Source organism: Cenococcum geophilum, assembly GCF_001692895.1.
Source record: "Cenococcum geophilum 1.58 unplaced genomic scaffold K441scaffold_33, whole genome shotgun sequence".
Lineage (NCBI taxonomy): Eukaryota > Fungi > Ascomycota > Dothideomycetes > Gloniales > Gloniaceae > Cenococcum > Cenococcum geophilum.
This window is the reverse complement of record NW_027137591.1, coordinates 1,838,280-1,858,836: the sequence shown is the minus strand read 5'-3', so window position 1 is coordinate 1,858,836 and position 20,557 is coordinate 1,838,280. Positions and strand designations below refer to the sequence as shown.

General features: G+C 42.1%; 2 protein-coding genes across 2 annotated transcripts; one reads left to right on the top strand and one right to left on the bottom strand.

Moving 5' to 3' along the window:
• Positions 1–1,113: 1,113 nt before the first annotated feature.
• K441DRAFT_571161 (TPR domain protein) lies at positions 1,114–3,474 on the bottom strand (the record flags this gene model as incomplete). Its single annotated transcript, XM_067643964.1, has 3 exons — positions 1,114–1,981; positions 2,035–2,745; positions 2,798–3,474. The coding sequence occupies 3 exons, from the start codon at positions 3,472–3,474 to the stop codon at positions 1,114–1,116; spliced, it is 2,256 nt and encodes a 751-aa protein (XP_067501809.1).
• A 16,130-nt stretch (positions 3,475–19,604) lies between these two features.
• K441DRAFT_688558 (carbohydrate esterase family 4 protein) lies at positions 19,605–20,318 on the top strand (the record flags this gene model as incomplete). The annotated part of the gene is made up of 1 exon (XM_067652205.1): positions 19,605–20,318. The coding sequence occupies one exon, from the start codon at positions 19,605–19,607 to the stop codon at positions 20,316–20,318; it is 714 nt and encodes a 237-aa protein (XP_067501808.1).
• Between the last annotated feature and the right edge of the window lie 239 nt (positions 20,319–20,557).

Sequence of the window (20,557 nt, the reverse complement as noted above, 5' to 3'; positions counted from 1 at the left end):
GATAGGTAGGTAGATGCAGATAGGTCTATATCTACTACTCTTAATAGCTACTTTTTAGCTATAGAAGAGGCCGCTAGGCAATGCACGCTTATAAAGCAATATACGGTACTAATATCCCCCTACTAAAATACTTATAACTTATTAACTATAATAGTTATTTATATAAATTTTTAAATATAGCTTATTAATTAGTAAGTTAAACTTTTTATAAAGTGAAAAAAAATTACTATTTTATATAATACTTTATAGCCTTTTTTTAATTAAATGGTTTGTTTTGTTTTATATTTTTATTTTTAAAAAAATTTTAAATTTTTTTTATAAAAAGTTCAACTTACTAATTAATAAGCTATATTAAATTTTTTATATAAGTAACTATTACAGCTATTAAGTTATAAGTATTTTAGTATGGGGATATTAGTACTATATATTGCTTTATAAGCGTGCATTACCTAGCGGCCTCTTCTATATATATGCTATATAATAGATTATATAAAGAAGTGTATATAATTTGCCCTGCTAGCCTTTATTTATTATCTAAAATATACTATTAGTATAAAAGAGGTAGATGGCTCCTAATACAATTATAGTTGCCAAATGCGCAGGTTGCGTGTCAAAAAAACACGATATAGGCTAGTCGGTCGAGTTGCCTTAACTGCGCGCCAATTGCGCCAACAACTGACCATTGAGGCCATTGACAGGGGACAATATTTTGCCGATGTGGGTAATATATTAATAATTAAATTACCCACGCCTATTATAAATATAATATTAGTTAACCAGTGGCTCGTTTACAACGGCCTAATAGGGGTGCTATATCGACTAAATACCTGCCGAGACTTAGTAATATATAACGTAGTAAGAAATAGAGCTTTTTTTTTTTGTAAAAAAAAAGTCACTGCGTATACGATTATATTTGATCTATATGAGAATTTGTAGATATTTTCTCTTATCTGGAAGCGAGCTGCAGTTAATAAGAAAACTAAAATAAGTGCCACCGATCCGGGTTCCACACTCACTTCAAGAGAGACCAGGCTGTTGCAACCATGTATCTTCTGGGGTTCCTTATGACATCAATAAACCAACACAACTATCGTGACATATTCAGGTTCAACATCAAGGCCGTGCGTTCAGATCGGAAAGTTTCCCATATGTCTCATCAAAAGTCTCGTCTTCACCAACGCAGGTCTTGTACGAGATTCTAGCATACTCCTCTGCTTGGGCCTCGAGATCAGGTGCCACCAAATGATAGGCGCCGGAAAGAAGCATCCAACACTCGATGAGACGCTCATTCATCAATCCCCATTGCCTGACCACCATCGGCGTGCCTGAGGTGCGCGGCAGATTCCCGCCATCAATGACATAACCACGAGATGCCAAAACCCTTAAAGCTGAGTCAATGGCCTTGACTGGCTGCTTTTTCTGCGTATACATTTTTGCAAGAGCCAGCAATGGATCCCAAATGCTCAGACGAGGCACCTCAAAAGCCGGTCGACTATATGTATCCGCCATCGTAGCGAGGATGATCTCGATCTTGGCTTCATCTGTCCTCTTACGGGACTGAAAACATTTTAGAATGTCAGCCCTTAGGTTCTTTCTTCTTGCCAAGACACTCTTCTTCGTGGTCTGATCGTCCTGGCACATAATACAGTCGCACTTAAAACCCCAATGCCGAAACTTCTTCTGGCGCTCATCATATCCACTGGCGACGGGCATCTGATACCAGAAAGTGATCTCGGTGTCAGGTGCGAGGTCCTGCGTAGCGCGGACCATCATCATATCACCAATGAAAGCGCGTCGGGCGTTACTGTAGCAACAGTGGTTAATGTACGATGCCATGGGCCAGATGCCACAAGAGTGGAATTCTTCTTCGTTTGTGTTCGTCTTCTGGCTCGTCTCGTCTTCCACAGCACGCAGGTGAGACTCGCGAGATGAGAGGGGACAACCGAAGCAATTCAGGGATATGATACGCTCGACCAGGAATCTGGGATAGTTGGTCAGGGTTTGACATTAGCCAGGATATGATTGGTCTCTTACGTGTCAACCACTGGTGTACCATCGACATCAGAAACTTCGACAGGCTCGTACGAGCCGTGATAGAGATCAGTAATGACTGAGGCTAAAGAGGGGTTCCGGTAAAGCTTCTGGACAATCATTCTGATGAGTTCTCCCTGCGCCCCCATGGTCATGGAGTTAGTTTCGGCGTTGATCAGTAGGGTCACATTCTGACAGTGCTCTGCCTTTCCAGTGTCAGCGAAGGCATGCGCAAATGCCTTCTCACATAAAAGAAGATCGCCGGCCTTGACCGCTTCTGTTGTGAATAGGCCGCGTCCTCGGGAACCCGATGCTCTGACAGACACTGGGCCAAAATATGTAGAATGATCTAGGTGTGGCGGGCGAAGCTTGGTGGCTTCCATGTATAGTTGCTTAAACTGGTACCTGCCGTTCTCTTGCTCCACAAGTCGGTTAACGGCTCGAGTAAATTCGCCTTTGGCCGCAACGTTGCTCGGATATTCCATACGAAGAAATTTGAGAACTTCGCAGCATTCTCGATATCTCTGAAGATTATAAAGTGCTTGGGCTTTGCGGAATAGAGCTTTCTCGGCTGGCTTTAGAGTGGTAGAAGTAGATTCGATATCGGAGAGGGCAGCATCGAACTGCTTCGTCTTGAGAAAAGCAAGAGAGCGATTGAGTCTGAGGATGTGAGCTTCTTCTACTGTTGGAGAGCAATCGAGGGCTTTGGTGTAGCTGTCGCGATGTTGAGTTTTAATACGTGTGGGAACATTCACTGGAGACTTACTATTCAATGGCAGCGTAGTACTTGGACTCGCCGAAGTAATCGTTTCCCATCGCCTTCCAAGCACTGGCAGAGACGTTATGCTCTGCAAATCTTAGCTGCCAACAATTTGGGACTCGCTCGTCATACATGGGAAGATACACGACGTCGGAGAGGTGATCAATACGAATCCCATAATCTCCATCGGACATCAACTTCAAGTATGGTTCTTTCACAATCAGAACCGTTCCCTCCTTAAGAATCTCTTCTGCAGCGCGCTCATTCTCCTCCTCTTGATAGTACAGCTGCAACATGAAAACGTCCTTGTTCTCGTCTTCTACAATGGCCATAACGGCAGTCATTCTATCTGGCGGGGTAATTGACCTCAGTAGAAGGTAGGTGCCCCTATGATGAGTTTCAAGAAGAAGATCCTTGATCATGACTTTTGTCAAATCACGGAAGGGACTGAGGCATGGAGTGTAGGCCGGAGGAATAAATGATGATCGCATATTGAAGGTATTGAAGTCAGCTCTGCCCTGGTTCATCATAAGTCGAAACTTGAACTGTAGTATGATTTCATCCCGGGGTCTTCTCCCTTTAGGGTGCTGGCCCTTGCGAGATTGGGCATCTCGAAGTCTCTGTTTCTGCTTGAGCAAGAGTTGTATGAACTCTGGGGCGGCAGAGACGTCGTGGGTGTTCATGACGCTTGACGACGGCAGCACCTAGCCGCCTAGTACTGAATTTTAAGATAGGTAGATGATAAGTATTTGACGTTTAAATAGCCACATGGAGATTATCTACGATAGAAACTCTCAGAAGGGCGGACATGTGAATTTTGAAACGGTGACACAAATCAATGTGTTGTCACATGTGGCGGAAATTAGAACCAACCAGGATAGCCGCATGCACCAATAGACGGACTTTATGGAAATCGAGGAATCACTCACTTGAAGTGACACGGGGACAGCTGCCTTCACCAAAATCATCGGCTCATCGGGCGATTAGAAACAGATCCAGCAAGTTCTGAGATACTGTCTGGCCACCTATGCAAGTACATATTTTCGGTCCCGTACGTTTGAAGTCAGGAGTATAGGGCAGTCCTCAATAGCTATAAAAATATAAGCTTTAAAAGATCTAGTGAAAGTAGTAAGTTCCCTATAGTCTATATAGGAAACAGCTGATATCTAGGTGCTTTAGTAATAGAGTCCTTATTATTAGGGCCAAAGCCTCCCTTAAAGCCGTCCTTAATACCAAGCTAAGGTTCGTGATAGCTACCACTGCGTAAATATACTATATAATTACTACAAGTTATAGCCGTGGAGGAACTTTGGGGTGGCTTACAGCCTTAATTTTGTATACTACACTAAATTTCTATATAAAATCAATTAAGCGGCCAAGTCGCACACAGGAGAGCGCGTATTTGTGCTGGCCGATAGCATTTGCAAACTTAGATACAATATTCGGGGGAAGACGAAGGGGCTGAAAATATCAGGCGCAATGTCGACCCTTAATGGCCTGGGGGGAACGATGTCTACCCACAGGAAGTCCGTTTCTATCTGTTGACCGTACAATTCAGGATAAAAATTCCGTCCTCTTGAAATGAGGGTTTGGAGCCTCTATATATACACCCTTGATCTTACTTTGATATAGGTGGCGGTTACCGTCGGCTACTGTCGGCCTATCGTCGATCACTATAGTCGACACTACTCTGCACCACCACTACTACCCTCTGACTCCCTAACGCATCTCATCTAGTTCTCTCTCACATCCCTTAACCGCTCTACCATCCCCCAAACCTCTCTCGCAAGCCCGAGACCGAGACCGTTTCCTCCCTCTTCCCCATCATAAAAACAGGACCAGAACCTCCCCCAGCATGAAGAAATAGCCGCTGCCCCTTCTCCTCTAATCCCCAAGCACGCCTTCCCCCCACGCTGCAGCCCATGAGGACAGGAACAGCAAAAACGGGGGAGCCCACCCCTTCTCCCCTTTTAATTGCGGTAACGGGAAAGGGCGCAGGGCAAAGGGGGCCCGGAGCCAGTGGAACCTGTGGGGTGGTAGGTGGGGGGGTGTGGGGGCGCCGCTCTGGGTCGTGTGTTCCCATGGGGTTTTGCGAGCCCCGTCACTGTTCTGCCAAGGTGTGCGGCTCGAGAGGGGAGGCGGGCTCTGGGGCTTGGGCTTTAGGCCTGCTACGTGTTCTGAGGTGAGGTTAGTGAAGAGGTAAGAGGATGGGTGGAGGGCGTGGTTAGGCTGGTGCATGCGCGGGCGACTGTAGTTCGTGCGTTTGATTCGATTTGGGATGAATTAAAGCGGGTGGGTCGGTGAGTGTTGCTATGCCGGGCTTGTTTAAGATGGGTGGCTAGAGTTCCTTGGACTGCCGTATTGGATCTGTAGTTTTGGTTTGTGCTGACTGGCTGTCTTGTTATATTTTATACCCTTTCTTGTAAGCTGATTGACCCTGTTGAGTCTCCCCGATCTTCTTGGTTTTAGTATCCCTGTCAGGGTCGTCTCCACCAATTACCGCGTACACTTCTCCGGTAACTCCAAGATCTGAGGGCGTTACTGGGGGGGCTCTCTCCGTGGCGGCGTGCGCTCATTTCTTGCGTCCAAAAGCATCTCGCGATTTCACTCTGGCTTCATCCTGCGACTTTAGAGGTGGGGCACGAGCCGGCCGAGCCTCCCAGACGACCGTCAGCCAGGAGAGAACCAATGAAGGAGCTGCGAATCCTGGTATTTTAAGTGTAGAATGCACCCCTTCTCACGCCATGAAAGGTGCATCGGAACGAGATGCAAGGCTGAATCCAGATCGTTTTGAATGAGGCATACCTGATGTAAGAGGCTGGCGCTAGCGGTCTTTCAACCAACGTGACTCGCCTCCCTGGTATCGAAGAAATTATTGGCTGCAACGTGCGCCACACATGCAGCTCAATCGCACACCGGACGCTTAGCCGCATGATTGACCGAGTTTACGAGGTCTATACTTTCTGGTCCCAGAATTCAAACTTTGCCAAGCCTACTTCTGATTAGTTTAAAAAAAAGTTGCGCGCGGTAAGTCGTGGCAGAATTCACGTGACGAACTTTAAAATCAAAACATTATATACCTACCTTTTTGTCGATATCTTTGTTGACGTCTCTATTAACGCCACTATATATACCATAAATGGCAGATCCTGCTATAATTGAGTGTAGCAAGTGCCATATTTATAAGCCCCGCTTTAACTTTGTCAAAAACGGCCCTTTAAAGAAGCTTTTAAAGCTATGCCAGTTATGTCGGTTAAAGGCGCGTTTCCCCTATATATTACCTCTACTTCTACTTGCTTCTCTAGGCCTCTAAATATAGTTTAAATAAGCGGAAGGCTCTTGCGGAGCCAGGTTCTACTACTAAGACTTATTCTATAAAGCGCCAGCTAAATACTCCACCTAAAAATAACGCTAAGAATATCTTTTTACCTCGCGGCCAGAATAGTTAAGATATCCCTAAAATTGCTTAGCGACAGAGGGCAATTATAGCAATACAGCGGGAGCACCGCTTTATGAATCGGCAGGGTAAAGTTTACTCGTAGACTCCTCTACTATATACACCAGATAAGGCTCTAATACCTTCTTTAACGGCAATACCTATCCCAGCGTTAATACTACCTATTTTAGGGCAAGCTCCAACTATAGCTATACCACCTATTTCGGCTATCGATTAGGAGCGAATTAAGAAGTTTAGGAGTGCGCTATAAGCTAAATGTATAGAGACGTGCAGGCGTTATAAGGAGCGGTGGTTTTAAATGGGCCTAGCTACGGAGGGTGATGATATCAGTATATGCAAAGCCTGCATTAGGGACGCCAATAGCCTTAAGGATCCAGCCCTTCCTTCCCTATTTAGTAAAGGCAACGAGCTTAATCCAGGGCCCGTTCCTAGCTTCCTACCTATACTTACTGCGGTAGAGGAGCTTCTGATTACGTACGTATACGTTTATCTATAAGTCGTGCGTGTACGCGGCTAGTAATATTACTATACTAGCTATGTCTACTGCTTTAGCTAGAACACACCAAAGACTTAGAGATAGCTACCACAGCTACCTTCTAAACTTGATATACTGGTTATAAGGCCTACGGCAGTAGAGGGTGGCGAATACCTAAGTTAACGGTTTACCAAGCGGTATACTATAAGGCGCTTTACTATAGTATATTAGCTTTCCTTTCTAAAGATTAATTATCCAGATTACCGCGATGTTAAAATATATAGTAACTAGCTTACTAGCTTACCTAAGAATGGTTCTATATTAGATTAGCTACCTTTTATTAATAAGCTAGATTCTAATTCTAGTAACCTAAGAGCTTACCCCCCTCTTAAACCGTAGGCTGTATTAGCTCCTACAGGCAATTATACTTCTACTATTCATTATCTACCTATTGGGCTTAGCGATAACATACAGGATGGCGAATTTAACGACGACGTCCTAGATACTTTAGTTCCTAATCTAGCACCTAATCTTAGTGAATTAGAGCTTCTAAGTCGCGAGGTTTAATATTAGTAAGGCCTATAGGCGGGCCTAGAAGTCCCTACTATACGACAGACACCTCTCTCTAAGCGATCAGCCAATTATATTATACGCGGCGCCTTTCCTACATTATTTCCTTATGGTAAGGCTGATTTTAATACACTATGAAGACATATAGTTACCCTGGCTGCGTATACCAAGCATATACTTAAGTATTAGGACGGTTAATTTAGCCGCTACCCCTTATTTCGCTACTATCTGTTTAATCGGATTATAAGAAAGCAAGCCCTTAACGCTACTAGCTTCCTTTACAGTTAATCTATTAAGAGTGGCCTATTTTTAGATAAGCTTAGTAATCTCATTAGTGGTAGTAGGGGTAACTAGATTTTAAACAGGATTATACGGCATATACAGAAGCTTAAGGGCACTAGGCCTTACTAGAGACAGAAGAGAAATAAGCTTATAGCTTATACTAAAAATATTAAGAACGGGTCTCTATTCTTTACGCTTAGCGCTACTAATTTACATTAGTATAATCTATAGTCTTATATGCCTCAATTTAATAAATATAAGGCTGCTAATAAGGCCTAGCGCCGTTAGATTGCATCTCGAAATTTTAATAAAAATCCTTATATTGCTGCTTACTGGCTACATTGCCGCTTTTATTTGTTTAAGAAGCACGTGCTTATAGATCTATTTAATAGCACTAACTTTTAGTTCCGGTTTAAGTGGTAGGTATAAGGTAGCGGTTATATACACGGTTTCTTATAGTGTTTAACAGCTCTAAAGCCAGATACGTTAACTAGTAAATTAAGGAAGGCGTTTGCTAAGTACTAGGCTACTCTTATATCTACATTAAATCCTAATTAATCTAAGCCTCCTAATCTTTAATATTCTTCTGCTCTTAGCTATAAAGAATAGCTTAATAGTAGTAAGTTGCTTACTGCTTACCTTAATCAATTTTAACGCCACTATAGTTGCACTAAATCTTACTGCTTAAGGTCAAAGAAAGGCTCCGCTAGAGCAAAGGGGTGCCGCTTTTACTTTCTACGCTCTCTTCGCGATAAGGCCGCTGTATTAAAGGATTAAAATCCACATCACTAGACGTTCTATCCGTAGCGTAATGATAAGCTTCTTAATAGTTATAATACAGCCATAATATTAGCGTGGATGGCTAATATTAATACTTCGCCAGCTATAAGTATATTAGTAATAGTTAACTATATTAGCAAATATTATAGCAAGGAGGAGAAGAAGTTAACTTCCTACTAGGAGTTACTCCAATTAGTACAGCCACACGCTAATAGTCTTTATGCCTTCGGCTTAGTAGTAGCTAAATTTATAAATAAGCTTATTACTAAACGCGATTAGTTAGCGTAGGAAGTATACTATCTGCTTCTTAATATTTCCCTTTACAAAGGCTCTAGGAACGTAGTAACTTTAGATTACTAGTAGGAAGATAATTAAAGCGCTATGTATAAGCTTAAGGACGGGCAACTAGAGGAGCGCAGACTATCTACTTATAAGAAATATAAATGCCGCCTGGATAAGGTAGAGGACGTTACTTTCCTTAATTTTCTACTCTATTTTAATTATACTAATTATAAACGTCGGCTAAGAGCAAGGCCTTAAGTTATATTATACTTTCCGTGCTATAAAGGCGATCCTTTCTATCCGCAATATCCTAAGTTCTATTATATAAAGCTCCTTCTTTATCACCCGTAGAGGGAGTATAAAGAAGTAGCTACTTATACTAATAAATTCGGGGCCCTAGATTACGTGGCTTCCTATTAAGCTTATATTATATCTTATTAGCACCTACCTAACTACTTTTATAATTAAGTACTAGAGGAAGCTTATAAGGCTCCTGCTAATATTAATAAGTTTAATAATAATTTTATAGACAATCTGGAGCTATATTAGTCCTTTAAAATGCTATATACCTGTGTTTAAAACACTAATATAGTTAAAGTTAAGGATCCTAATAAGCTTAGTAATAGGGAGCTTAATTATAACTATAATTAGAGTAGGCATTGGGGTACGTACCTACAGCTTAATAAGAGGACTTATTAGTAGGACGTATAATTACAGCCTCTACCGCAAAGCCACCTACTATAGACAGCAACTCCGTCCTCCTTATAACCGGCCCAGCGTTATATTTATAATATTATAGTTAGTTACTATAGGCAGATCTAGATAGGCCTTAGTCCCCCCCCCACTATGGGTTAATATTAATAGAGAGGCAGGAACTGGCAAATTATATCTTATTGCAGTTCTATCTACCACGCTCTACAATATAGCAATATCTAATAGGAAGCCGTTACTATTAGTTTAAGCCGCCCCTACTAAAGTAGCTACCTTTAATATTAACGGCAGAACTATATATAAACTATTAAGGTTACCAGTAAACCGTCCCTTTAAGGAATTGCCTATTACCAGTCTTACGCCTTTACAATAGGCTTTTAAGGATATTTACTACCTTATTCTTAACAAAAAATCAATAATTAGGCAAGTACATTTAGCTTAGATTAATTACCGCCTCTATTAAATCTATCTTACGCGTAACAACAATTACTTTAGAGGCTTAAACGTCTTGCTAGTAGGCAATTTCTATTAACTATCCCCTATATATTAGACGGCCTTATACAGCAGTCTATCTGCTTACCCGTCAAAGCTTACTAGCCGTAGAAAGGAAGCCTATAAGGCAATTAACCGAACTACTATCCTTAATTAAGTTATACGGCAGGGCGGTAATGACGCCAAAAGTTCTGCATTTAGGACCGCCCTTGCTAAGCTACGTATTAATTCTATAAGTAATTCGACTTAGAAGCTTCTTTTAACTAAGTATTAGCAGGGCTTATCCATTAACGAGGTTACAAGCTTTAATAACGCAATCCGACTCTATAACACACGCGCAGCTATAGGTAAGTATAATACTATCTAGCTTCGCAACCTTTTACAGCCGGTAGTAGTTATTAAGTTAGTAGACACTAGTGTAGGTGCACAAAAGGTTACTCTTAATTAGTGTAATACTGTACAGAATTTAACCCTATATATTGGCGCTAAAGTTATACTAATATATAATATCTAGGTTAAACTAGGCTTAGTAAATAGCTCTACTAGTATAGTTAAAGATATTATATAGAAGGAGCACGCTAATATTAAAAGGGATTAGCCCCAGGCACTACTAATTACGGTAGATAGTTATAATAGACCTGCCCTATTTACTTAGCAGGACGGAAAAAAGGTCGTCCCTATCTTTTCCGTACTTTATAAGTGGGAGGGTATAAGAGGCTCTTGCTTACAGCGTCAATTTCCAGTCACCCTAGCTTTTACTCTTACTATATATAAAAGCCAGGGCCTAACGCTTAACCGGGTGGTTCTAAATATTAAGGAAAAGGATAATATAGTCGGGCTAACTTATATAGTAATCTTATAAGTTAAAAAGCTTTTAGGGCTTATATTCGAACGTAGATTTAATAAGGAACGATTTTAGTTATCTATAAGCAAGGCTAAGGAGGCACAACAGGAAGATTTTATATAGAGGCAGTAGCAACTACTTATAAACGACTTTTCCTAAATAGGAAATCATGTACTGGCTTAGAGGTAAGTAGAGAATGCGGTATTTGTCTTAGTTTTCTAACTTTTAAACAGCTTAACTACGAAATCCAATTTATTTAAATTTTAACCCCCCTATCCATCCTACCTTCTTATCGCCTCTAGAGCTGTTAGATATATATATAATGGTATATAGGGAGAATTAGCAGCATTGCCGGATTAATATTACTGCTATCTATAGCGTTAATCAATTTTTAGAATTTTTTATATTTTTTTTTAAAGGGCGGAAATGTTGCTTATATAATACGTCATATAACCTCTAAGAATGCATATTACTTCTATAGCAGGCCTCCTCCCGTCTATAAATCCTCCCTTCTTTATAACTTTCTTTCTTCTTTTCTTCTTCCTTATAGGGAGCTAGAGGTACTCTAATACGCCTCCTTAGTCTTTACTAAGTAATCTATTAGTTAACGTAGTGATATAGATAGTATTAGACGAGGGGACGATAGGTAAGAGAGAAGATAGGAAGGATAGAGGAGCCTCCGGTAAGTGTTAGTTAAGCAACATTAATAGCTATATTATGGTCGCCTAACCTCCTATACTTATAGGCCTCCTCCCATCTATAAATACTCCCTCCTCTATAACTTTTTTTCTTCTTTTCTTCTTCCTTATAGGAGCTAAAGGTGCTCTAATACTCCTTAGTCCCTACTAAGGGATTTATTGGTTAATATAGCAATATAGACAGTATTAGACGAGGAGATAACGGGTAAGAAAGAAGATAGGAGTGATGGAGGAGCCTCTAGTAGGTGTTAGTCGAGCAATATTAATAGCTATATTATAGCCGCCTAATCTCCTATACTTATAGGCCTCCTCCCGTCTATAAATACTCCCTCCTCTATACCTTCCTCTCTTTTTTTCTTCTTCCTTATAGGAGCTGGAGGTGCTCTAATACCCCTCCCTAGTCCCCACTAAAGGATCTGTTAGTCAACGTAGCGATATAGATAGTATTAAACGAGGAGATAACGGGTAAGAGAGAAGACAGAAATAATAGAGGACCCTCCAGTAAGTATCAGTTAAGTAATATTAGTAGCTATTTATAGCTGCCTAATCTCCTATACTTACAGGCCTCCTCCTATCTATAAATACTCCCTCCTTTATACCTTCCTCTCTTCTTTTCTTCTTCCTTATAGGAGCTGGAGGTGCTCTAATACCCCTCCCTAGTCCCCACTAAGGGATCTATTAGTTAACGTGGCGATATGGATAGTATTAGACGAGGAGATAACGGGTAAGAGAGAAGACAGGAAGGACGGAGGACCCTCTAGTAAGTGTTAGTCGAGCAATATTAATAGCTAGTTTTTGTCACCTAAAAACTACGTTATGTAATAACATTCGGGAACGCAAATATATACCCCCTCCTATACCCATACCACTGCTAAATATTTTAAATTTTATACTTGGAGCTGCTTACAATAAGCGTTCCTAGAAGATCTGCCAATTTAGTGTTTTAAAATTGGACGTTGTTAACGTTTTATATAGGGGTCATTAATTAAGCTCCCGAGATACGATTTTTAAAGTTTAACACTACACCAATATTACAACTTTCTTGCAGTGGCCGAGCTACCCTTAATCTCCTCCCTTCTCTTCCCTTCTATTGCTCGGTATTAAGCTATTACGTTATTACTAAGCCATCGCGTCGCCGCCGAGTTATCGCGTTATTGCCAAGCCATCGCGTTATCGTATAATCGCGTCGTCGTGTTAAGGTAGTAGGTGGCCACGCAGCGATTTACTTATCAGGTAATTAAAATATTTAGTATATAAAGCTTTAAATCGGAATTATAATTAACTGCTGTTATATCCTACGTAGAGGGCTCTGTATTAAAGCTCTATAGTCTAAATATATACTAGATTCGTGACTAATATAATCTTAATTACTAGCTATAAAAGCTCTATTAAACGCCCCTAAGCTAAAAGCCTCTAAGCTAATAGATTCTAGATTAAAAGCTTCTAAATCGAGGCTCTATATCGAAGCTCTAAATAAAAGGCTTAGTAAGCGTAAACTCGGTCAAAATTTTCGTTAGTTTTTACCCTAACGATTATCTTTATATCCTTGCTAGCTAGCTGTGGTATGCCTCACGCAAAAGAAGCTTTTAAGAGATATATATTAGGTTATCCACCAAAATATCTTTCATCTTCATTTCCAACCCTTTGAATACCTCAAATATCTACCCGCATCTAATCTACGCAACTGAAGTCATTACCTACGCGCCGCGCCTCTTTGGCGCGGGGCAAGTTCTTGGTCTCTTTACAGTAATTCCCTACCTGCTTACGCGCGGCGACTCTTTGTCTCCGCGCACTTCCAATCCCGAGAGAATATCAGGACCATCGTTTAGACAGCGGTCAAAGCTATCTTCAGGATTATGTCGACCCGTATGAGGTTGAACACGATCTGAATATCATCTTTAGGTTACGCTTACAACGTACCCTTGTCTCTGGTTCTTCAAGTTCTTCGACCTGCTCTGATAGTACTTCTCCCCCGGAAATCATCGCCCCGCTAAACGCAGCCAATTCGATTGGCTTATCATTCACGAGCACTCCAAATATTGTCGTCCAACATAGTTCACCTTCGCGGGCTTCGTTCTCCGCCTTCGTACCTGTCCAGTCTTCGAGAGAATCAACCATTACCAGACAGTCCAACTCTTCTGCGTCTGGTTCTACTAGTACCAGTGACACTGTGGTAGTCGAATCTACCGAAGGCAACACACTGGGTCAATCAAATCACGTCTGTACTCTCTGTCCTAAGAGCTTCCCTACAAATGGTCAGCTCAAGTGAGTTATATCACGTTACAATATTTTCCCAATCAGGTGAGTGTGTCTGATAGTAATGTCTGGGTAGTAAGCACCACAAAACGAAGCACCTCCGGCCCTTCAAGTGCTCCGTTCCAGGCTGTGACCAGAAAGCCTTTGGACTCAAGAGAGACCTCCAACGTCACCAACAAAGCCGTCATCAGGAACTCTACCCCGCTCTCTTTTTCATCAGGTGTCCAGTCCCTGACTGCCTCCAGGCGGACAAGAACTTCCGTCACGACAATCTTTTGCGACATATTAGAACTCTCCACCCCTCTTACTCATTTCCATCTCTTCCAGGAGAAGACCGCCCGCTATCCGGCCTCTGAAACACGAGTAGGCAGAGTCGACCTCTTCCCAATGGGGGAAGGGTACCAATTTGCATGATTCCAGAATCAAGTATCAATAACTACTAGGACCAGTAAGGAGTGTACCAGCTGTTTTTGAAGAATGGAGGCCCAAACCTCTCCCTCTTCCCTATCAACCTTCATTTCCGCTTCAGAACGGTGCGTTTCTCACTCTTGTCTTCCACTTCTAAGTTAACAATGATAGTCATCTAAATCATGAAGATACCGCTAGTCTACAGGCTCTGCTCATCCCCACTTTGTATCGTTTAAGAGGTAGGTAATAATAATAAAGCATTACTTCCTATAAATGCTAAAAATTTCTATAGAGAACCCGGAGCGTTTTGTATTCAAGTCTTCGAACCTCGACATGCCTCTCCTAAGCTGTCCTTTAGAAACTCCTCTGATGCGGTGGTTTTACGAAAACTCTTGGAACAAAATCTGTCTAGTAAAATTTTCAATGCATATTTCAATGTATCACTCTTCATCCGGATATCCTCTATTCGATCACCCTTTATGTGACCACTCTTCATTCAACCTGCACACTCCCTGCAATCCTAGTCTAATGATATTCACTGTCTGTGGCTTGTATCGTCACCACGTCAAACCATGGCTCCCTTCTTGGCGAAATACATTTCGCCGGGGTCATGGTGGCCATGGGTGACATTCGGAACGCGCCAGGGCATGCAACATCGAAGACTGGTGATTACAGGAGTCTTGGTGGCGCAGGCACGTTCCGGGACAGTGGCCCAGACAGGACGTGGCGGAGAGATTTCGTAGTTATCCTCATGTTAGATTTATTTCCGTATCGTCTGAGTTGTATTTGTCCATTGGTAATAGCGGCGTTTGGTTTGTGTGGTTTTAGGTCTCAACAAAATAACCCAGTATACCCCACGCTCTTTAAAAAAAAGGGTGTTGAGTTCTTGGTTGGTACTAAGGTTCATACCTCCTTAAGAGCCCGACAAGTCATAGATAGACCATTCAATGGATTCAACTCTCACAAACTGTTCGCTCCTCAATATCTAACGGAGAGAGACTCCAAACAGACGCTCAGATTGGACTTTTAAATTCATGCCCGACTGGCAGATTTGCTTGATATTAGGATGCGTTCAGGTAAATCATCCAGGGAGTAGACACATTTTAAGATTATTTTTATTATTAGTAAATAGGGTCGGCGCAGTTAATAGAATCTCCCTCTCTCCATTAGTTTGCAGCACTGGAAATGGTATAGAAGTTTAAAACACATTAATTTTCATGCGGGGTAATTACAAAATCCATCCTCAAAGTTTTGTTTATTTCGACCTAATTGGGGTTATTTAGTCATCCCACTAAATCTCGATTAAAAAAGGGGAATACAAGGGGTAAACACGAACGGGTCAGACGGCCCTCCCTGCTAGTATGCTAGCAGAATAATACAGCCCAACCATTTTGCAAAGGTTCGCTTATTTTGATAACATACTAGCAGGGAGGGCCGTCTGACCTGTTCATTGTGTCGCGCACTGGGGTTTAGCGATTTTCTAGAACTACCTAAGCTTATTTATAACTTAGCATGTACACCACCCTGGCGCATCCGGTTGAAAGCGCCTGTTGATCTTGGTGATCAAACCCTTTAAAGTAATACGCACGGCCATTTCAACGTATTTTTACCTTCTTTTAGGTATAAATCTACGCATTTTAATTAGCGTGATCAACACGCGCTTCCAACCGGATGCGCCAGGGTGGTGTAGATATACTAGGCTAGGTTAGCGTTACGCTACATTAAACCAATTACTAAGTTAGGTAGATAGGCGGATTCAGTTTCTAGTAGGTGGAGGTCGAAATAAACGAAACTTTGAGGGTGGGTTTCGTATTTATCCCTTTTCACGCAGTTGTAGACAAGTACGCCAAATGCCAGTCTAGCTCGGTTTCCTGTACTAGTGGCTTGTGTGCTCGTGGCTTGAGCGCTCACGACATGCATGCCTATTTGCTGGTTGAAATATTTCCGGTTATACCATACATAGATCCTAGGGTTTATCAGGAACTGGATTTTTCTAATTATTGGCCGCATTTCGGTTGAATCAAGTTTAGAGTAGACTTTTATGAGGTTTAACTGACAGTTCTGGGCAAGTCTGAAGGAGAGAAATGTGTTTGCGCTTTTGAGAATCTTGCGGTCTGTCTGCTGGTCTACGCTAAGCAATCAGTATACCCCAATCCTTCAACTAAAGTCAGTGATCTTCTTGGACTGGGTTAATTCTAGAGCTCCGTGGCGGAGCCGTCTTTGGATTGGAGTGGATCCTGTTAATTTAATTAGTTGGATGGAGTGGATTTAAAGCTACGGAGCTCTTAGAGCTCCAATTCTCTAACCCAATTTAGTAGGTGTCACATAAGGATAGAGCCAATTAGCGACGTCAACAATAAGATCCGATTTTAATTGGGTGTACGAGCTATATAATCTAAAAACTCTGGTACATACAAGTGTAGTTCCTCCTGCCCCCGTCGTCGTCGTCATCATCATCGTCGTCACTTTAATTAATTTATCCTTATCTTCTTACTGCCACCATAGATCGATATTTGTCAACTTAATCGCCCCCTACATCCGACAACATAATTCTTACGCCTAAGAGCTTTAACCTAAAAGCTAATAAGTCAAAAACGTTTAATAAGTTTAAGCTTTATAGAAAGCAATATATTCGGTGTAAAGCTCTTACTAAAGCTCCAAAGCACACCAAGCAACAATCCTTATACATTTAAAAGTGGGGTAAGGATATCCAGTTAAAATCCTCTATAGACCAGCAAATATTCTTCTACTACTATATTTGCGAGCAATTAAAGCATAAGCAAGAGCTCTGCGTAGTATCGTCAGGAAGATTAACGGCCATAGATCACCTTATAAAAGATTACCAATTAGATAAGGTAACGGGCGAGATTCTCTCCAAGAAGAAGGAGCCAGATCAGCCAACGATTAAGCAGTATCCAGAGGCTAGATCGCTTAATCTAAATCGCAACTTTAAAGGCTTTAAGGCTCTCCTAATTCAATGGATTGTTTGCTACCATATTGCCTTCTTCCAATTTAAAAACGCCTACTTCCGACAGCTCTTATTTTATCTCTACCCTAGGCTCCAAAAGTTTCTTCCACAAGTAGGGAAGACGATTCGCGAATAGGTTATACAATCGTTTAAACAGCGGAAGGAGTTATTAAGGAAAGAGCTTAAAAGCGCCCGCAGTATAATATCGATTTCCTTTGACCTATAGACGTCACCAAATACGCACGCGATTATTAGGGTAGTGGGCCATTTTATCAACAAAGACGGCAGGCGTCGCCACGTTGTTCTCAGGCTTTGTGAAATTATAGGTGAGCATACTGGTGAGAATATAGCGGGCGTCCTCATAGATCTATTTCGCAACTATAGGATCACAGGTAATATTAGGTATTTTATGGCCGATAATACGGAGTCGAACGATACGTGTATTAACGCAATCCTTCATGCACTATATCTAAATATATCAGCAAAGCTTCGCAAAGGACGCCGACTATATTACTTTGGCCATATTACAAACCTTTATACCCAGGCCTTTATCATTAAAAGCAATGCGGAGGGAGTTTATAAGGAATTAGCAAGGGCTTATCGCGAGATAGACTTTAAGAAGGTTAAGGAGTTATAGAAAAAGCGCGGAGCCGTCGGATTGCTTCATAACCTCATACAATATATTCGTATAACTCCTTAGCGTTGTAGTTTCTTTCAGAGGATTAAAATAGGAGGCCTATTAGCAGAATTTAATGGCTTAGAGGTAAGTAAGAAATCTTATATAGAGCTTTAGTGTTAAGATTTAGCAGCAGCTTAGCGTCGGATTTTATTTTATCTAAAGGAAAATTAACTAAATCGCCTCTTATATACTTATATAACCACCTATTAGCTCATTTAAAATAACCAGACGCGTTAGAACTCATTGTTCTTAGCTATATTACGCTTTCTAAACTATAAGGAACGTATTACGAAGTTCTATAGTAGCTACCACCTAGTAGTAAGTGCAAAGCAGCTTTCTAAGGATGATCTACTTTAAGAGCACCATTGGAAATAACTTAAACACCTATATAATTACCTAGAAACGTTCTATAAGGCTACTATAATAGTAGAAGGCAAGCATACCGGCCTTACTAATTACTTCCAAACCCTAGACTGGCTTTTGCTTAAGCTTAAAAGAACTAAGCATAGGTTTATTAAGCTCTTAAAGCAATTAAAGAAGAAGGCCGAGGCGTAAGGTTATTGCTACTTAGCCACCTACATAGAGGCTGCCTAGCAAAAGTATAAGAAGTATTACGTTAAGGCTAATAATATAGGAGCTTACTATACAGCAATTGTTCTTAACCCAACGCTTAAGATGTAGTGGTTTTATAACTAATGGGCGCAGTATAAAGAGAAGGCGGCTTAGATCTTAAAAGCAGAGGAGGCAGTAAGAGAGCTCTAGCTCGAATATAAAGGCAAAAGCTTCCTACTACCACCCTCATCTACGCCAGTAACTCTACAGCCGCTAGTTACGAGAGAGAAGATCTATGCCTCCGCCCAAGCTCACAAGCGCCTTAAAACAACTCACCCTAAATATAACAGCCCAACATTAATTGATCGCTTTAAAGAATATCTTGCTACCAACCGTGTACTTCTTACTAAGAACCAACACTTTAACGTCATATAATACTGGCAGGATCGCTATAAGAGCCAGCCGAATCTCACCCGATTTGCGCTTAATATATTAGCCGTGCCTCCTATAAGCGATAAATATAAACGACTCTTTAGCAGCTACAAGATTCTTCTTAAAGACCGGCGCTCCCAATTATAAATAGATATTATTAAGGCAAATAAGGTTCTTTGGCATGCGTATAGGCCACCGCCAAAGGGTATATTTAACGATAAGGAAGTAGATAACTTAGTAGGAGAGCCTTGCAAAAGGGTGTCCCTTAAGAAAGCGGCAAAGGCCTAGCTTGCTGCTGCGGTTACCATAGAGGCCTCTAATCAGGTAGAAGACGACATAATTAATAAGAAGGAAGAGGAGCTAAATAAGTAATATACGGCTATTAAGATTAACTATAAGACTAAGGTTATTGGTAAGGAGTAATATAGGTAGCTTTTAGTCAGTTATTCTACATCTACTCTTCCTTTTACAACACCATGCCGATGCCAAGCCTTTCTATTTTTAGTATATAAATGTACTGGAGCTCCAAGGAGCTCTTGGAGTCAAACAATTTACTAGCTGGATGGAGTGGATTTGAGCTCAGATCCACTCCACTCCAGTCCAAGAAGATCACTGACTAAAGTTCAGCTTCACATTAAAAAATGCTTAGCTCTGAGCAACTCACGGCTTAGTTGAATTACGTCCAAGGACAGGAAGATCCGAGCCTCTTATATCAACGGATGTCCCAGTCACGTGCACCGAGCCGTTAGCGCGGGGGCTTTCTACAACTGTCGCTCCTTAACTGGCACTTGAACAGCCTCCTAGCAACGTCTCCTACCTCTAACACACGAAATATGGGAAGTTGACTCTTCCATGCCTCATGTCTCCTTTCTCTTCCGTCTGCCCTCTAGGCTACGCAGGAGAGCCCGCCGCTCCCGTCTTTTCACCATGCTTACGCTCCTAAGCATCATGTGCATCGTGATAGCAACTCTCTACATGATCTACAAGCCGCCTGGCTTCCTAATCCGCTATTTCCAGCGGCGCTGGCCGGATGTGCTCTGGCAGGTTAACACATCCTCCAAAACCATTGCGCTCACAATCGACGACGCGCCGTCCGAATATACGGACGAGATCATGGAGATCTTAAAGGCAAATGATGCAACGGCCACTTTCTTCATCATCGGCTCGCAAGTCTCAGGCCGCGAAGAGACGCTGCAGGATCTCGTTCGCAACGGGAACGAGCTGGGGAACCACGCCATGCACGACGAGCCCTCGCGGTCTCTCGCCGACGCCACGCTCGTCGAGCAGATCCAGACCGTGGAAGAGAAACTCGATGCTGCGTACGCCGCTGTTGGAGCTGGCGAGGCGCCTAAGTTCTTCCGCCCTGGGTCGGGGTTCTTCAGCACTAAGATGCGCGAGATGCTGGGGCGCTTGGGGTACAGGCTTGTGCTTGGGAGTATCTATCCTCATGATCCGCAGATCCCGTATTGGAGGGTTAATGCGGGGCATGTTCTAAGTATGCTGAAGCCGGGGGGGATTGTAATCTGTCATGATCGGAGGGGGTACACGGTGCCCATGCTGAGAAAGGTGTTGCCGGAGATGAGGAGGAGAGGGTATCGGATTGTTACTGTTTCGGAGTTGCTGAGAGAGGCGAGGGCCTAATTGTTTGAGGGCAATTTTGTGCTATGGATACACCGGTGTTGCAAGGTACGACTCATGCAACAGTGCGCCGCAAACGAATTCATATGGCCACGGCTTTGGTACCATCTGTGGTGCTTTACCCTTTAACTTCTAGAACTTCCCTCCCGCCTTTTAATGCGGCCATTGGCTTTCTAGAACCATAAGACATGACATTCTTCCCCCGAATGAGGAGATGGCCATTTGGGGGGTAAGAGAAAGTT